The following is a 20,024-nucleotide window of genomic DNA, read 5'->3' as shown; positions in this document are numbered from 1 at the left end:
CGTGACAACGCCAGCTCTTTATAAAGGATGGGGCGTGGCTGTGTTGCAGCTTGGTTCAGACTCTTGGTTTTACCGATTCTCTCCCCTTTGCCCGGTCTCCTTCGGCTGGCTTCCACCAGAATTTGCCAGAGGTTTGGCTTAAATGGCGCTGACTCAGGCTCTACAGTATGCATTTTACCTGCGAACATAATTCGTTTCGCACTACTGAACATCTGACTTGCCCTGATTCTTCACCAGGGACTCCTCAGTCTGGTTTCGCTCCATCTCCTTCCCAGGTAGGCAGGCCAAGGCACCCAGGGAACCGGGCTCCATCCGGTTCTAGTGGGAAGCTTCGCCAATGCAGAGATGCACAAGTTGAGACACAGGTTGAGAGCCACTTTGAGGAGGAGCGTGAGAACGATGCAGACCACCATCCCAAGACCGGGGCCCCCTCTAACCACCTGGATTAGCTTTGTGCCCTACCGTTCCTGGGCTTGAGCTGCCGCCTGAGCTGGACGCCCACTAGTCAAACACAACGCTCTTTTGTTCCTTGTTTCAAGGCTATGTGGGTAACACCCACAGCTAGAAGAACCCAGGGTGGGGGAAAGCTCGCTTTGATTTTTAAACACACACACAGGCGTGTGTGTACATACATATAGTTTTGAGGAACCCAAGCACAGCAATCAATTGCAGAGCACTTGTGACTTAAGGAAGAAAAAGGGAATGAGAAAGGAATAGAAAAGTGAAAAAGTTCTTGAGTCTCTTTTTTTGTGGGGGGAAGGAGTGAAGGAGACAGCCTAGAGCAACTCCTACAATAAAACATTCAGCTACATTAATATGCAGATCTCATTTATATTTAGCACTCCTGCACTTCTTTCAGGATTTAAATAGCACAAATTCACTTATTTCTTCATCAAATGAAAATACTATTTTGCATTTCTGTAATACTTGACAATGAAAGCACTTTTATAGACTTTTGGACTGGAAGAGACCTGAGAGGCTCTCAGACCTGATTTTCTATCCAGTGCAGGGATCTCCTCGGCAACACTTAGGGCCACTGGTCTTCAAGACTCTGCTCTAACACATTCAGTAATAGTTACCTCAAAACTCAAGTTTCATTTAGTGAACAGCTTAATCATTAGAAAGTTGTTATGTTAAAATGTAGTTTTCTGGGGGGTACCTGGCTGGCTCAGTCAGCGCAGCATGCGACTCTGGATCTTAGTGTTGTGAGTTCAAGGCCCACGTTGGGTGTAGAGACAATTTACAAATAAAATCTTTAAAAGTAAGAAAATAAAATACAGTTTTCTGCTATTGAACTTCCCGTCATTGATCCCACTGTGGCCCTCTGGCACTTCACATTAACAAATCCAATGAATGCCTCTTTCACTTAGCTCTTTAAATAATTTCATTTTATATATGTATATAAGTTATATATATTATATATATGTTATATATATTTTAATATATATTTTTTATTTTATATATAATATTTAATTCTCATTCCCTTTTTCTTTCTTAAGTCACAAGTGTTTTGTATATATGTTATATATGTATAACTTTAAAGTTATATATATATATAATATATATATATAGTTTTATATATAAAAGTTATATATATATATATCCTTTTGCCAGAGTATGTGAAAGTGCTATAGGGGATTCAAAGATACAAACATGTAATTGTCCTCAAGAAGCTTATAGCCTTAGCAGGATTAGTAAATACATAAATACAACAAAGAAAGTAGCAATCCCATGAAAGAAAGTGTATGTAAAAGGGTGGGTAGATGAAAGTAGAAGGTGATTATTTGCAGCTGGGGAGGTGGGGTTAGGGAGGTGTAATTGACTACAACAACATGCTGTGAACATTTACTGATGATTTTGCCTGTGGTGTTTGTGATCAAGTCCCATATTTAGAGTTCCACAATCCAAACCCAATACCAATCAAATCACAGAACCCACCATCACCTATGTAAGGAGATGACAGGTAGGTGCCAGGAGACTGTGGTTTTACAGGTGAACCTGCAGTGGTCCCACTGCGGGAACAACAGTGACCTCTCTCCTCATAGTAACCTGTAGAGCCCGTAATTGATGGAAATTAATCATATTGAAATTCAAACAAGACATTAAGTCAAGCCCCTTAACACCAGGGTTTATCTTTTTTTTTTTTTAAAGATTTTATTTATTTATTTGAGAGAGAGAGAATGAGAGATAGAGAGCACGAGAGGGAAGAGGGTCAGAGGGAGAAGCAGACTTCCTGCTGAGCAGGGAGCCCGATGTGGGACTCGATCCCGGGACTCCAGGATCATGACCCGAGCCGAAGGCAGTCGCTTAACCAACTGAGCCACCCAGGCACCTTCACCAGGGTTTATCTTAAAAATAAGCAGGAGGGAAAAGCAGAGTCTAGCCAAGGCCTGAAGTCAGAGAAAGAAAGGGGAAGAAAGAAGGGAAAACATTTCAAATGGGAGTATGAGAGGTTCAGTGAAAAAAAAAAATCACTTCAGATAATCCCAAGGAGGGAAACAAAGGAGGTAATAATCTGCAGTGCTTTGGTCTGAATGATTTTTTGGCCAGATTTGTCTTAAAACTCAGCTCTGACCATGTAGACATCCCTAACCCCACACATTACTCCTTCAGGAAATTCTTATTGTTAGGAGTTAGTTGGACAGTTAGGTAGTCTGAGCCAGGGTCCCCCGCAAGAAAATATGGAGTCAGGACAGCTAAAATAAAACAGCACTAACACCCTGTTTTGCAGTTTAGACAGGACCACACTAACATTCTGCTTTGCAGCCTTTGCAGAAATGACTTCTGCAAAATGTCTGAAACTAAGGCAATTAACCACAAAGCATTTGTCAATATCACAGGGCAAAGGGCAGTTAAGACATTAAACCCCAAGATGTCAGCAAAAAAAGACCATCAGCACAGAGACCTTAACCTAATAGGTAGACAGATACATGACTAAGGCCCTGATTGGCACAACTCAGCACATCCTGATTGCTTAAGATAGTTCTGCGAAAGAGCTCATAAAAACCCCTAAACTTAGGCACTCCCAGGGCGACCCTCTTGGGCCCCCCTCCCTCTTTGGGAGCTTTATACTACTGTTCAATGAATTTGGCTTTGGGCACCTGGGTGGCTCAGTTGGTTAAGCGACTGCCTTCGGCTCGGGTCATGATCCTGGAGTCCCAGGATCGAGTCCCACATCGGGCTCCCTGCTCAACAGGGAGTCTGCTTCTCCCTCTGACCCTCTTCTCTCTCATGCTTTCTCTCATTCTCTCTCTCTCAAATAAATAAATAAAATCTTTAAAAAAAATAAAAATAAATTTTGCTTTGCTGCCCACCACTCTTCATCTGGTCTACCTCTTCATTCTTTGAAGTGGCATGATGAAGAACCACAAGCACTAAGGGGACAAAAATCATGTAACATTATGATGTACCAATTAAACCCACCCTCTTTTGTCTGCCATTTAGTGCCCTTAACGAATTGGCTTCAACTCTCCTATACAGACTTGTTTCAAGTTCCCCCAAATCAAGTCAAAGTGGAGGGCACAAGATCTGCCTTGAATATGCTCAATACTTCACAAACTTACCCAACACACACCACACACACATACACACACACACACACACACACACACACACACTTTCCTACCTCTTTGTTTTCTCTTTTGCTGTTCTGCCTAGATACCTTCACTACCCATTCCGTATCTAATATTGCCTTCTATATACAACTCCCCCTTCCTCTGAACTTCATTTATTTTATTTCCTTATTTATTTAGGACTCCACACCCAGCGTGGAGCCCAGTACAGGGCTTGAACTCACAACCCCGAGATCAAGACCTGAGCTGAGATCAAGAGTCAGACATTTAACCAACTGAGCCACCCAGGTGCCCCGGTTTACTTTTGTTTTTAATCTGTGTTACATAACAATCTCCCTGACGTTTGTGAAGTATTGGGCATATTCGAGCAGACCTGGTTGAGCCCACCTTGGTATTCTCAGCATTTTGTTCTTCTCTCTGCTATGGCAAGCATCATGGTTTATTATATTGGGTTATTGATGCGTTCGTCCTCTGATCCTCCCTTCTCTGCAACCCCCAACTAGATTTTAAACTCTTTCAAGGAGAAACTTAATTTTTATTCCTCTTTCTGTTACCCATGTACCCATACTTTACATATAGCTGGCACTCAATACAATTTTGTTGCCTTGTTCTAAATTGACATGGACTTAAACTGCATCGTGAGGCATTGAAAAATTCTCTGATGAAGAGGGAAAGCTCAGGGGATTCTTCCCTGGATATCTTCCAATGGGGAAAAGCTCTATCAGGGAAGAATCACCCAGGATGCAGGGAAATGGGGAAAAAAAAAAAAAAGGACTCCCAATGACCTGGTCATCTCAAGGAGCCTGTAATGCAATCCATAGTCATAAAACAAAACAAAACAAAACACAAAAAAACAAGGGATGTCCCATTTTCAGGTTCTCTGGGGGAGCCACTCTCTGGTAAGGAAGCTACAGAGGAATCCCTTCCCTGAGCCTTAGGATTTAGGTTCCCCTGCCCATCTATCCCACAGAGAAGTGTGTTTATGTCCCTTTTTCTGTCCCTCTCCCTCTCACCCCCCCACCCCAGCATTCCAGCCCAGGGCAGGGGGAGGCCAGCAGACACAAAGCCCTCTGTGTATGGGGTGGTATGTGTCCCCCCCACCCCTCCACCCAGAGGACACAATGCCCCTTCTGCTCCCTGTGCTCTGCCCCCCTCCCCACCACCTCTCAACTGCACATGCCAGGCTGCAATTGGTTATTGGTTCAGGACAGCCCCCTCATACTGGGGCCCCAGGGGATTTTAAGCGGATTCCAGGAACCCCCCGCTCAGTTACTTGTCCCCCACTCTCCCAACCCCGCAGATGCTCTGGGCCCTAGCCCTTGGCCCAGCTATGGCTTCCGGGGCTCCTTCGTCCAGCCCCAGTCCTATCCTGGCTGCACTGCTCTTCTCCTCTTTGGGTAAGTGGAGCCACCCCAGGCTGGGGGCCCTGGGGTTCAGGATGCCTCTCAGCAACCTTCTCACTGCCTTTGCTGCAGTCCCCACTGCAGCCAAAGATTGAGCAGGAGCAGGAAGGTGATATTATACCCGGGGGGGGGGGCGCAATGTCTGGGGTTGTTCCACTAACCCAATGAGGGGAGTAGCGGGGGAGGCAGTATAGGTATTCTGTGAAGGGCGAAGGTAAAAGAGTGTAGAGAACTTCCCTGAGGTGGACCTGACTGCACCCAGATTGGAAAGTAGTAACATGGCCCCAGAGCCATGCTGAGGGCCTGGTGGGAAGCGGTGTTATCACGTGGTAGGGAATAGGGTCAGACACCTGTGTTCTGGTCCCTACTCATTCCCTAGTAGTGTGTGAGGTACTTAACCTTAGTTTCCCTCAATAGAAAAGTCAGGGAATGTGATCTAAGGAAGGAGCCCAAGGTTTGTGGTTCCAACTCCTCCAATCCTTTGTCTCTTGGTGCCTCCATTTCTCCCTGTGGATCCATTGTCTATAATGTGGGTGAGTGGAGTAGAAGGGAGATTCTATGAGATTCTAAGATCTTGTCCATCTAAAGTTGTCTTCCCTCAAAAGTTGACCAACCCCTTCCTTACCCCATGGCAGATGTTGGGTGAGCAAGAGGAGGTCAAAGTAAGGTTATTCGAATGGATGCTTCCCTTCTCCAAACTGCCCCAAAGCCTAGTACAATAGATAAGCAGTGGGCAAATTGAGGGTGAGGGAGAACTGCTCAGAATATCCAAGGTTCTCTGCTGTCAGCTCTTTGAGTCCTAAACCCAGAACCCATACTCTTCTGGGTGTTGTATTGGACTACTCTGGGACACCCAGAGAAAATGTTAAAGATAGGGAGTTAGAGAAGGTTATAGTGAGGGAAATGGGGAGAGGCAGTCTTGGAGAATGAGGAAGAGAGTTCTGTCCCAGAACCTGTCCCACTCATAGAACCATTGAGCAGAACTGAAGGGCAGTGGTGGATGTTAGAACAGGAGAAATAGAAGTTAGATCCAATGAATAACTTTCGTTGTTGCATTTGGGTTTCCCAAGAGAGCTCTAAGAAGTGAGTCACTGATATTGCATGCTGAGGTGGGAGATTTGAGACTATGGAGCAGGAGTGGGGGCGCTAAGGGGTAGGGGGGTGGCATAGGCCCCCAACATTGGTCAGACAATGGGTCCCTGTTTGTTTGGTTGCTTCCTCCCCCTCCCATAGAACAAAAGGGTCTACAGTTGCACCCACCCAGGGCCAGCCCACACACATAATCTCCCTGGAATGGCCTTCCTTGTGTGGGTGAGTCTTGGGAGTGGCACTGGGCCAGAATGGCCAAGAGGAGGGTGAGGAGGGTCAAACCACAGAGGGCTCACATGCAGAGTCATCTGAGCTCTGGGCTCAGGGGTCTTCCTCTGTACCCAGCTTCCCCTGAGAGAGGTACAAGATCCTTCCCTCCCTGACCTCCCAGTCAACAGCAAGCTGTATGGCAACTAGGGATTCAGCAGTGAGGACAGTTGAGCCAGGAAAAAACTTTCTTTACTTATTTTCATTTTTTCGCAAGAAATTTGAGTTTGTGATGCTGTGAAATACTATACAACTGTTAAAAATAAGACTGATCTATATGAATCAACATGGGAAGCTCCGATCGACCAACCAATAGATAGATAGATGATAGATTCTATATGAATATTCTTAAGTGAAAAAAACCAAGTAGAATATGATGCAATGTATGTCAAAAGAAAAGAAAGGTCCATAAAACAAAACTATTTCATATAAGCACATGTACATCTTGAGTCTGTTGAGTTTATATTGCACTTGATACATAGAAAACAGCTATGCACTAAATTGATTAACAGTCAGTTGGGAGAGGAGGACGGTAGGAAAGGAATTGGTTGGGGGGTGTGTTAAGAGGAACTCTAGCTTTATCTCTATGGTTTGAGTAGTTTATAAAAAGAATGCAAATGTAGTACTGTATAACTTAAAATAAATTTATTTTTTATTTTTTTTAACTTATAATAAATTTTAAAAACCTTAAAGCCCGCATCTAAGGGGTGACTTAAGAGTTAAATACTGACCCAAAGGGAAAGTGAGACGTGGAGACAGAATCCAACATCTGGAAGTCCTCAAGAGAGGTCTGTTACTGCTGATTTCATTTCCTTTAATGAACATGCTAAAGAGCTTGAACCAGCATGGCGTTCCCACCCAACTATTCAGTCAACCCAGAGAGATTTGGGCTTGAGAGTTGATCATTGCTTCCCCAGCTTTGCTATGGCCTCTGACTCAGCTCTTGACTTCCTATTGGTGTCACTTCCTCTCTATGCCTCGTTGAGCACACCGGTGCATCTGATTCCCCTCCCTGCTTGCAGTGCTCCCGCCAGCCCAGGCCATTGTGGTTTACACGGACAGGGAGGTCCACGGTGCTGTGGGCTCCCGGGTGACCCTGCACTGCTCCTTCTGGTCCAGCGAGTGGGTCTCAGATGACATCTCCTTTACCTGGCGCTACCAGCCCGAAGGGGGCCGAGACGCCATCTCGGTGAGTGCCTGGGAGGGGGGGCCTGGGATTGGATAATGAAAGGCTGGCTCCGAAGAACAATAGAAAAGAGCACTTGGGCAAAGGAGGGGAAATTCTTTAGAAGCCATAACCCTAAGTTTGGCAAGGTGAGCGGCAATCTGACTAGGGCCTATCTGCATTCTCTCCCCACCCCCAACTACCCTCTCCAGCTCAGGATCCCTTACCCTGAGGCTACACTCACATACTTCCCCTCATTCCTCATAGATTTTCCACTATGCAAAGGGACAACCCTACATTGATGAGGTGGGGACCTTCAAAGAGCGCATCCAGTGGGTAGGGGACCCTCGCTGGAAGGATGGCTCTATTGTCATACACAACCTGGACTACAGTGACAATGGCACCTTCACCTGTGACGTCAAAAACCCACCAGACATAGTGGGCAAGACTTCTCAGGTCACACTCTATGTCTTTGAAAAAGGTGTGAGGGGGTCTGGGAATATGTGATGGGGTGGGTGGCGGGGAGGACTTGGGGGCTGGGGGAAGGGGCAAAACGCCTGGGCGATTGTCCTTCAGGCTCTGGGAGGGTGTGCGGAAGGCAGCCTTGGCTGAGAGCTGTACATCCCCAACAGCAGGCGACAGGTGTGGGGCTGAGACCCAAAGGGGCATGACCCTGCTCACTCCTTTACTTCTTTTCCCTCCCCTCCTAGTGCCAACCAGGTACGGGGTAGTCCTGGGAGCCGTGATTGGGGGAGTCATTGGGGTCGTGCTGTTGCTACTCCTGCTTTTCTATCTGATTCGGTACGGCTGGCTACGCAGACAGGCGGCCATGCAGAGGAGGCTCAGGTAAGGGGAGCCTGTTGCCCATCTGGACAGAGACATTCCAGGGGGGTTGGGGGGCAAAAGGAAGAGGAGGCTGTAGCTGCTCTGGAGGGGGCTCCGACCTGGAGGGGGGCAAACCGACAGCAACCCCTTTCCCTGCAGTGCCATGGAGAAGGGGAAATTGCACAAGGCCGCGAAGGACTCGACCAAGCGTGGCCGGCAGGTGAGTGGGAGCTGGGGCCCGGCCGAGCTGGGGCACTGCCGGGCAGCAGTGACGGGTGGGGTGGGAGGAGTCAGGCTCCAGCAGACCCAGCGGCTGACCCGCGACCCCTCCCTGCAGACGCCAGTGCTGTATGCCATGCTGGATCACAGCAGAAGCACCAAGGCGGCCAGTGAAAAGAAGTCCAAGGGGCTGGGGGAGTCTCGCAAGGATAAGAAATAGCGGTTAGCGGGCCGGGCGGGGGGTCGGGGGGCAGGGCCGGAGTCCACCAAAGGTTCTCAGGTGGTGGTCATTGAGATGGAGCTACGGAAGGATGAGCAGAGCTCGGAACTCCGGCCTGCGGTCAAGTCCCCCAGCAGAACCAGCCTCAAGAACGCCCTCAAGAACATGATGGGCCTGGACTCAGACAAGTGACCATCCCCCGGGCCCTGCCAGAGCAGGGGGACCTGGGCTCCTCTTAGCCCCCGTCTAGGTGCTTTCCTCCTTAGCTCCCCAGCCCCCGCCCTGCCCTCAGCAGCCTTTGAGATGTAAGTTTCATTCCAAAGTTCCTCCCTGGCACTTCCTATTTTCCCCCACCTTCCTTCCCCGGGCTTGCTGGGAGCCCAGGACCTGACCCTACCCTTCACCGGCCCCAAGGACTGTGTGTTTGGTGCCTGTCCCTCCGGCACCGAGAAGAAAGGGACCTTGATACCCTGTGCCTCAACCCCAGGCCACCTGGCCTTTCCATCCCTTGCACCACCCAGCGTGTCCCTCCGGCTTTCCTTTCTGACCCTCCCTCCCCTCCGTCAGGTGGCCCAGCTCCATACTGTGTCCTCCCAGCTAGCTAACACCCAGATCATCCAGATCAGACTCTCCTTCAGGGTTTATTTAGGTTGTTAGTTATTTTTTATTTTTTAATCCATTCTTTTTTGTTTGTTTGCCCGTACCCTCCCCCCATGACTGAGTACCAATGACGTCATGTGGTTTTTGCAATTCCCCCTCCCTCATTGTATCCTTAATGGAGAGCCAGCCCAAGCAGAGGGGCCCCTGATGCTCAGTCCTCAACTACAGGATTGGTGCCCCTGACCACTTTGGAGCACTGTTCTGGGACTCAAGGTCATGGGGAAGGAGAGACAGAGAGAGGCAAGGAATCCTCACAGGTCAGGGGATTAAGGAGGGGCCAAATAACCCTTAAGAAATGGCTTTTAAACAACCAAAGAGAAAGGAGAAACAAATGGGAAATGGGGGGGGAGGGGAGAGGCTGCACTCCCAGCCATAGCGGATTGTTAGGATTTTTCTACATTCTGTATATTTCTTCACAAACCCCCAGTGTCCTTAAATGTTTAATAAACACTGACATTTCCAGAAGTTCTGCCTCCATCTCTAATTTCCTCATTCTCCTGGGAATACCCCCGCCCCCTTATTCCATCCCCAACCTCCTATCTTCTCCCATCCTTTCGCTCTCCCACTCCTCTTCCTCATCTACTGGTTTCAGTTAAGAATTTGGCTTTATGGAATGGACTTCCATAGTAGAGTGGAAAAAAACCCCGAAATCAGCTGACAAGACACATTCAACAAATACCCAGTGAGCTTACATTGTGTGCTAACTATTACACGGGTTAAAACATGGACTCCCTCTTTGCCAGGATCTGAATTTTGAAAATATGTCAGCCAGTCACTAGCTGTGTGGCCCATGGCTAGTTCTTTGACTTTGGTAAGGCTGTTTCTGCATTAATAAATTCAGATGATACCTGCCCTGTTTAATTCCCTGGATTTTTTATGAGAATCACATGAGATCCTGTATACGGAAAACTTTGTAAACTATAAACTGATGTGCAGTGAAGATATTAGGGATCCGTCCTTTAGAGATGTTTCTATATCCTGCCTAAAGGATTACACTTTACAAACTAGCATAAATCCCAGGCCTATAAACACACAGACAACTGTAGTTGGTTCACTATCCGAGCTATGCTCATAATACATCACTATCTAGGTGGTTGGTATGCTAATTTAGGTACACCATTAATATCCTGAAATACTTAGATGATTGTGGAAAGACATATATATATAATTTTCCCTGGGGGGTTCGGGGGGGTCACTGATGGCAAAAAACAAGACTCCCACAAGTCATCTCTTCACCTTATTAAGAGGTTAAAGATAATATTTTATTTATTTTTTTAAAGATTTTATTTATTTGACAGAGAGAGACACAGTGAGAGAGGGAACACAAGCAGGGGGAGTGGGAGAGGGAGAAGCAGGCTTCCCGCCGAGCAGGGAGCCCGATGCGGGGCTCAATCCCAGGACCCTGAGATCATGACCCGAGCCGAAGGCAGACGCTTAACGACTGAGCCACCCAGGCGCCCCAAGATTTTATTTATTTTTTATATTTTATTTATTTACCTGAGAGAGCGAGAGAGAGAGAGAGAGAGAGAGAGAGATCACAAGCAGGGGGGAGGGGTAGAAGGAGAAGCAGGCCTCCCCCATCCGCCCCTGGCCCCGCTGAGCAGGGAACCCCCATGCCACCGACCCAATCCCAGGACCCTGGGATCAGGACCTGAGCCGAAGGCAGACGCTTAACCGACTGAGCCACCCAGGCGCCCTGAAGATAAGATTTTAAACACCAGCTTTGCCAAAGACCAAAATGCTTTCATTTACTTCAAGAGGTGTCCTCCACTTTTTTAAAAAGAAAAATTAAAAAAAGAAAAAAGAAAAATTAACCCAGAATCATTTTAATATAAAAGCTAATAGATTCCACTGGGTAAATGCAAATCAAAACTACAATGAGCTACTGCTTCACCCCCATTAGGATGGCTACTATCAAAAAACAAAACAAAACAAAATAACAAGTGTTGTAGAGGATGTAGAAAAATTAGAACCCTGTACTCTCTTGGTGGGAATGTAAAAATGGCGCAGCACCCGTGGAAAGCAATATGGAAGTTCCTCAAAAAATTTAATACAGAATTACCATATCATTCAGCAGGCTACTTTTGGACGTATACCCAAAACAATAGAAAGCAAGGTCTTAAAGAGATATTTGTACACCCCCGTTCACAGCAGTATTATGCACAATAATTAAAATGTGGAAGCAACCCAAATGTTCATGAATGGATGATTGACTATTATTCAGAAAGGAAGGAAATTCTGACTTATGCTACAACATGAATGAACTTGAGGACACTATGCCATGTAAAATAAGCCAGGCACAAAAAGACAAATACTATATGATTCCACTTATATGATGTACTTAGAGTGGTCACATCATAGAGACAGAGAGTAGAATGGTGGTTTCCAGGGGCTGGGGGGGAAGACGCTTAACTGACTGAGCCTCCCAGGAGCCTCCCCCCAGCCTTTTTAAAAATATTTATTTATTTATTTATTTAAGAGAGACAGAGAGGATAGATTACTTAAAAATAAAATCTTAAAAAAAAAGTAGAGACTGAAACAACCTAGAAGACATCTTTTGTTTGTCCCACATGACGTGTATTTGTTTATTTAAATTAAAGCTACATTTGATTGTCACAGGGCAACAATCATCTTAAGCTGAATATTGTTCCCCTGTCCAGGTGAGACCTGCATTCGCGCTACTCATTTCCTTACCTGCCTGACCACTCTTAATGTATGAATTTGCTTCCCTGCCTTAAAACATCCAAGAAATTGGACAAATATTTATGGGTGGGAGTGAGGTTGGGGTAGGGACGCTATAGTCAGACTACACACACAGAGCTCTTCACAGGTCCTCAACCAGACCACAAGTCATGGTGCTCATCTCTGGCTACACTGTTTACTCCTCAAACCCAGCCATAGTCCCACTGAATATTCTGTTACCTAAAGACTAAATTGTGAAGTTAACGTCTAACAACCTTTATGATAACATAAATATGAGAAGAAAGAGATGAATAAAATGCTTAACTTAGACAAATAAACACGTATCTAAAACAAACAAATAGAAAATATGTCAATTCAGTCCTTGTTTCTGTGATTGGTCAAGAAGCCAGAGGGGCGCCTGCGTGGCTCAGTCCTTAAGCGTCTGCCTTCAGATCGGGTCATGATCTCAGGGTCCTGGGATCAAGCCCTGCATCGGGCTCCTTGTTCCGCGGGGAGCCCGCTTCTCCCTCTGCTTGTGTTCCCTCTCTCGCCGTGTGTCTCTCTGTCAAATAAATAAATAAAATCTTAAAAAAAAAAAGAAGCCATAATTGTTTGTCTAAAACAAGCAAATACAAAATATGTTAATTCAGTCCTTGTTTCTGTAATTGGACAAGAGGCCATAATTGATATTTAGGAACTGCTTCCACTACTCATTCCGTATTTCCCCTGCCCTCAGCCAGAATCTCAGATAGTCAGGGTTCTTTACCTGGTAAATTGGCCCAAACTTCCATTTCTGACTCAAGGTCCGAGCTCTCAATTGCCCTGTCTTTTTTTGGTGCTACATGTTTCTTTTTTCTTTTCTTTTTAAAGATTTTATTTATTTATTTGACAGAGAAAGACATAGCGAGAGAGGGAACATAAGCAGGGGGAGTGGGAGAGGGAGAAGCAGGCTTCCCGCGGAGCAGAGAGCCTGATGTGGGGCTTGATTCCAGGACCCTGGGATCATGACCTGAGCCGAAGGCAGACGCTTAACGACTGAGCCACCCAGGCACCCCCGTGCTACGTTTCTATTAACATTTACTATAAGGCATGGAAGTACTAAGTGGTGCCCAGAGAATCCCCTGGGTTCCAGAAATAGCTCTCCAATCCCAGTGTGCACCAGCAGCCCAAATTTCTTCTAAGTTATCAGGATCAATCACACCAGCCAGCTGAGTAATCCTTGAACGTCTTGGTTCCCCGATGACCAAGTGATAGTCTCATCTTCCAGTTCAATGGAACAATTGTGTTCACTGGTAGAAACATTCTCCCTCTGGGAACTAAGTCCTTCAAACCAGCAGAGCTCAAAGTTGCTGAGAGAAACAAAAATTCTGTGAGGGGGTTATTAGGTGTAATAGTGAAAGAGCCACCCTACTTCCACCCCATGATGTCTGAATCCTATACTCTGGCTGTGGGGAAGACAACACCATATAATGGTCTCTGATTCAAAGCATCTATTGGCATCTGGTAAGACAGAGCTCCATTCTTCCAGTGTTGTCTCCCAACCATTGCTGTGAGTCTTCAGTAAGCCCTTCCATGTTTCAAATAGGCATCTGCTTCTAGGTGATGGAGTATATGGTAAGACCACTTAATTCCATGAGCACAAGCCCATTATTGCACTTTTTTGGCTATGAAATAAGTTCCTTGATTAGACAGAACGCTATAGGGAATGCTACAACTATGGGTAAGGCATTCTGTGAATCCACCAAAGGTGGTGCTGGCAAAGTATTATGAGCAAAGAAGGCAAATCCATGTCCAGAATATGACTATTCCAGGGACGACAAATCTATACACCCCCTGTGATGAAAGAGGTCCAATATAATTAACCTGCCATCAGATGTCTGGCTGGTTCTCCCAGGGAATAGTACATATCAGGGACTCAGTGTTGGGCTCTGCTGTTGACATGTCAGCATTCAGCAATTGTATTAACCAGATCAGCCTTGATGAGAAATCTATGTTGTTGAGCTCATTCACAGCCTCCAGGCCTACCAACATGACCACTTTGTTCAAGAGACCATTGAGCAAGCACTGGGGTGAACCGGGAAAGAGGCCTTTGGTGGGCATTCACCCTCTGAGCCCATTCTCAGCATTCTGTTCACACATCTCTTCCCCAGACTTCCTTGCCACCAGTCTTCCAATCCTGTTCTTTCTGGTCTCTGACCCTCCAGCCAAACCGTTAGTAACTGCCGTTGAAGCAGGGTAGATCTGCACCTCTGGCCATTTCTCACTCCGAAGAGTAAACAACCAAATGTACTACCCACTAAGACTAGTCTTTTTCCTTCACTGAGAGAAGTTTCCTTCACCATTGTCCTTCATTGTCACTCCTGAGGGAGCTATAATGCTATAGCTCTTCACTTTTGAAGTTTGTTTATTGATTTATTTAAAAATAATTTTTTTTTAAGTAGGCTCCACACTGGGCTTGAACTCACAACCCTGAGATCAAGACCTGAGCTGAGATTAAGAGTCTGACACTTAACTGACTGAGCCACCCAGGTGCCCCTATTTATTTTTTTTTAGTAATCTTTGCACCCAATGTGGGGCTTGAACTCACGATCCCAAGATCAAGAGTCACATGCTATTCCGGTTGAGACAGCCAGGCCCCTCTTTAGCTCTTCACTTTAGGGTGGTACCAGCATATAAACCAGGCTGAAGTTTGTTTGTTTGTTTCTAATTCCGTTGACTGGTCGTGCATCGAGGAAGAGGGGGCAATGCAGTGTCAAAGGATCCTGGGCCACCTGCTCTTACAAGTTACCTTCTGGACCTGTTCAAGCTTGGTTCTTTATATACAGCTTCCATTAATGGTAAAATGCTGTTGTGTATACCCAATCTTATCGCTAGGTGAATGAAACAACAGCTGGTCCATGATGGGAAGCTCAGGTCCCATAGTCACCTGATGTTCTCTAATCTTTTCCTGCTTAGCTCACTCAAGGGAGCTGAATGTTCCACCCTGGCCCATAAGCCAGGGGCTGTGGATCACACACGATTTCTGAATGCAGGAGACCAATTAGGGGAGCAGAATAAAATGTGAGTTAGGGAGTCAGAAGGGCCTAAAGTTTTAAGGGAGGTTTTTAACCCCTCTGAACCCCTCTCAATTTATTAAATGGGTGTGATATTGAATAATTGTTAACGAGAATCAAGGTGTGATCTTGACATTTATATTAAGAAATACATCTTTGGTCTTCATCCTGTTTCTGGCATAGAGCTCCAAAACTCTTGGAATTTCCTAATTGATGAGAACAACAAAGATGTCGTTTGATATGTTAGTGAGGTGACATGTGGAAAGCCCCTAGATAACCTAAAGATGGTGCTGGATGCCAGGAAAAGCACCCGCGTGATTAGAGATTTGGAACTTTCAGTCCCATCCCCCTGACCTCCAGGGAGGGGAGGGGGGCTTAGAGGTTGGATCAATCACCAATGGCCAACGAGTTAACCAATCATGCCTGTGTAATGAAGCCTCCATAAAAACCTAAAAGGATGGGGTACAGAGAGCTTCTGGGTTGGCAAACACTTGGAAATGGGGGGAGAATGGTGCAGTTGGAGAGGGCATGGAAGCTCCTGGCCCTTTCCCCATACACTGCCCTCTATATTCTATCTGGCCATGCTAAAGTTCTATCCTTTCATAATGAGCCAGTAATCTGGTAGGTAAAATGTTTCTCTGTCAGCTGCTCTAGCAACTTAATCAAATCCAAGGAGGGGGTTGACACCTATGACCTATAGCAAGTTGGTCAGAAGCCCAAGTGAAAACCTGGGCCAGCAATGGGCATCCGAAGGGGGTGGGGAGCAGTCTTGTAGGATTAAACCCTTAACCTGGGGGGGTCTGACATTATCCCCAAGTGTTAGAATTGAGTTGAATTGTAGGACACCCAAGTAGTGTTAGAGAACTGCCTGGTCGTGTGGGAAAACCATATACACACAAACACAAACAAGTTGGAATTGGGAGCTGAACCCATACAAGAGAAATATTGAATGTCAGATTTTTAGATTGGAGTTAGAATAAAAAGAGTTATTGCTGATTCAGAAAAACCTTCAATAACAGCTTCCTTCCTTAGAAAGTGCTTTGGGGTCATCTAGAAGATTTTACTTTTTTTTTTCTTAGAGAGAGAACATGCGGGGGGTTGGGGGGGGCAGAGGGAGAGGGAGAGAGAGAATCCTAAGCAGGCGTGAGGCCAGTGCAGAGCCTGACATGGGGCTTGATTTCATGACCCTGAGATCAAGATCTGACCCGGAATCAAGAGTTGGAGGCTTAACTGAATGAACCACCCAGGTACCCCCTTTTTAAAATAATTAATTAAATAATTTTTTTAGAGGGGGGAGAGAGAGGGGTGGGGGAGGGGCAGAGGGCGAAGGAGAGAGAATCTTAAGCAAACTCTATACCCAGCGAGAGCCCGATGCAGGGCTCGATCTCACAACACTGAGACTGTGACCTGAGCTGAAATCAAGAGTCGGCTGCTTAACCAACTGAGCCACCAAGGTGGCCCTGGGGTCATCTAGAAGATTTTAAATCAGATCTTTCTTTCTAGTCCTGAAGCCCTCCTAATACTCACCATGTAATTTAGTGTATTCTTCTCTTAGAAAAAATGAAATTGACAAAATGACTATTAAGAAATTATACTGGGGCATCTGGGTGGTTCAGTCCATTAAGCATCATCAGACTCTTGATCTCAGCTCAGGTCTTGATCTCAGGGTTGTGAGTTCAAGCCTCACGTTGGGCTCCATGCTGAGCAAGGAGCCTACTTTAAAAAAAAAATTATACCAAGATAAGATTAATAAGTCTGGGTATCTAATGTACAGCATAGTGATAATAGCTACTAATACTGAATCATATACTTGCATGTTTCTAAGAGAATAGATGTGAAATGTTCTCACCACAAAAAAGAAATGGTAACTATGTAATGAGATGAAGATGTAGCCAATACTATGGTGCTCATCGCTTTCCAATGTATCAAATCAACAGGTTGTATACTCTTAAACTTATACAATGTTATGGGTCAATTATAGCTCAAAAAAAAAGCTGGAAAAAAAGAAGTTAAATCAAAATCTATGTTCTATATTCCTTCCCAGAAGACAGTTTTTGTGTATTGAAATAAATGCAACATGCAATGCTTGCAAAGTCCTTGTGAGAAATTACAGCTAAAGAGCAGTGTCTCGTCCATTGAGCCAGGTTCCATCAAGATAGTAGTTTTCCCTGGCTTTCCTCACTCCTGGTTAGTCATGCTCAGGAAATAAAAGAGATCAGAACACTTCCTTAGGAAGCAGTTACCCAGTGTGGAAGAAGCCAAATGGGTATGCTTCCCCCACAAAAGTAGGATGTCTGGGACTGAGCAAATGTGTCTATACACACACACATGTACACACACACACACACACACAGTGAGAGACAGAGAGCAATCTCATAAGCAGAGGGTTGATTCTAGCGTGTGAATGTTGTCTAGTATTGCTTTAAGGTAGAAAAATGATTCAGCAGAATCTGACTCACTTAAATCTCTTTGCTTATTCTAAAGGAACCACCAGTTAGGAATGGTCTGGAGAAGGAACTCACCCCTGTTTTTGGCAAGACCTAAAACAGGCATCAAACCAGACCTGGTTTTAATTTCTGCTGTAGCTCTCTGTGAGCTAGGACAAATGACCTGACCTCAAAACCTTGAGTTTGGTTAAGTTAATATCTAACCTATGGTGCATTTCAAAGACATCGAGAACATATGTAAGCCATGTCACTAGGCACTTGGCACAGAGTAGAAGTCCTGTCCATGCTAGTGCCTCATCATTCACTACCTCCCTCTCTTTTCCTCTCTTTTCAGTTGAAGGAAGTAGAGGAACTTCTCCCCCAGCACCCTTGGGGAGAAGGACCTAACTTACTGTCTTCTGGTCCGGATCTCAGTCTATCGCTGTCTGCTTCACAATTCAGACACCATCACAAGGCAGACATGGTCCTTTTGTCCTGCAAAGGCTTTCCTTCCTAGGCATTAAATGTGGCTCCCAGCTGAGCCCCCCTCCCCCCCAAATCCTGCTATTTATCCTGTGGTCCCTCTCTGAGTGCCCCACCCACGGTAAAGACTTAAAGCTTAGCTGGAAGCTTTGGGGGTCTCCTTTAGAGAGAAAAGGCATGGAAGCAGAAGAAAGACAGAGTCCTGAATCTTCAGGCTAGTGCTGGGCCTGGCTTTCCAAAGGCTTAAGGCAATAGTTCCTAATGCCCTCAGCCCAGTGGCCCTTGTTTTTTCTCCTGAACAATATTCATATGCAATATAAACTAGATACCTACTTTTGAAAAGTGAATCTAATACTCTCTCTAACTATATTATAAAGGTGAAATAAAAGATTAATTTGTAATAAAATGGAAAGTATTTTAACCAACTGAGCCACCCAAGCACCTCTAAAATGGAAAGCATTTTAACATGAACATCAGGCATGACTACACATAATAGTCAGAGCCTTGAACTTAATACAGAATCCTTGTGAGCGCAACAGCAAGAGATGCACACGGATGGGTATCAGCAGCTCGGGTACCACAGTAGCAGTCTCTTTGATGACATGGGTTTCTGAAATGGTAAGCAACTCCTGGTGAAAGTTCTGAACAAAGCAAACGATAAGTTCCTTCAATCTACGTGTTAGTTGCATTTCTGGAAGATTCAGTGTTTGAAATGGTTCAAAAAATACTTTGTGTTCATAATTAAAATGAAGCGGAGTCCTAGGCTCCCTTGATAAGAGGTTTTTCACCTACATTGGTATCCGGTGGGACTTTTGAAAACACATGTGGGATGTGGGACATTTTGTGCAGCGCTGCCCTGATCATTGCAGTATGCCTAGCATCTTTGGCCCCAAGACATGAAATAATACCAGGAGACCCTCCTCCATGCCCACCCAACCCCCCAACAGATGCAGATAACAAAAAATTACCCTCACGGGTTTCCAAAACATCCCCTAGAGGGCAGTACGTCCCCCGGTTGAGAAGGGGCTGAGGGGACTAAATGTGACCAGGAACCCTCCCGTGAGTTAAGGAAGAGTTTGGTTTCCTTTCATGATGCTCGCATCTACTCCCCCTTAGACCTCATGTGAGTCTGTCGACCCTCCCTCTAGGCCCACATATCAGCCCTACCTCCCAAGTTCTGAGGCCCACTTCTCTATCCATTTCACTTCATCCAGGACCAGGGGAGGCAGCTGGATGAGACCAGGCACCAATAGAATTCTAGAAGGAGTCTGGCAGAGCAGGCAGGTAAAGCCAGATCTGGTCCTTCCCTGGAAGGAGGGGGGCCAGAGAGGATCCAGATCTTACCCGTGTGGGCCACAGGAGACCAAGTAGGCATGCCTGAGCTCAGCTAAGGGAATCTCTGCCCTCAAACTTGGCTGGACAACATCAGTGCCTTCCAAGCTGTCTGCCTTCACTCATCCTGTCCCTTAGCAAGGTGGTACAGGGAGCACAGATTCTGAAGCCAGACCACCTGGGTTCCGGTCCTTGCTCAACCATTCACTTTGCTTTGGGAAGGTTATTTCATCTGTCTGTGCCTCAGTTCCTTCACGGGTAAAATGGGGATAATAGTATCTATGTTATACGGTTCTAAGAATTCAATGAGTTGATTATACAAAAATGCTTAGTACAGTGTCTGGCATGTAGTATTTTGCAAATCTTAGATATGATTATGGTCATCACCATTCATGCCCTTCAGGGAGCATTAGGTTAGGGAGTTACCCCAAATTGGGGCATGAGCATTCCTAAGGACCCTCACTATGATGAAACCGAAGCTGACAGAGTTACGTGTGAGTAAGAATACTTGCAGCTAATCTAGCAGAGATGGCTCCCTGGTTTCATTCTTGACGATCTAGGTAACTGGTAAGATCTAGGCTGGTAAGATCTAGGTGACTAGGTAAGATCTAGGCTGGTAAGATCTAGG

At 45.8% G+C, this 20,024-nt stretch overlaps 1 protein-coding gene across 1 annotated transcript; it reads left to right on the top strand.

Annotated features, from left to right (window-relative positions):
- Positions 1 to 66: 66 nt before the first annotated feature.
- Positions 67 to 9,878, top strand: MPZ (myelin protein zero). The gene is made up of 7 exons (XM_025860636.2): positions 67 to 275; positions 4,873 to 4,969; positions 7,354 to 7,520; positions 7,764 to 7,977; positions 8,207 to 8,342; positions 8,481 to 8,541; positions 8,659 to 9,878. The coding sequence occupies exons 1-7, from the start codon at positions 168 to 170 to the stop codon at positions 8,758 to 8,760; spliced, it is 885 nt and encodes a 294-aa protein (XP_025716421.1). The 5' UTR covers positions 67 to 167; the 3' UTR covers positions 8,761 to 9,878.
- Positions 9,879 to 20,024: the final 10,146 nt, after the last annotated feature.

The sequence above is a fragment of the Callorhinus ursinus genome, unplaced genomic scaffold (assembly GCF_003265705.2).
Source record: "Callorhinus ursinus isolate GAN/ISIS: 27379988/994484 unplaced genomic scaffold, GSC_fseal_2.0 scaffold88, whole genome shotgun sequence".
Taxonomy (NCBI): Eukaryota; Metazoa; Chordata; class Mammalia; order Carnivora; family Otariidae; genus Callorhinus; species Callorhinus ursinus.
This window is presented reverse-complemented; position numbering and strand designations above follow the sequence as displayed.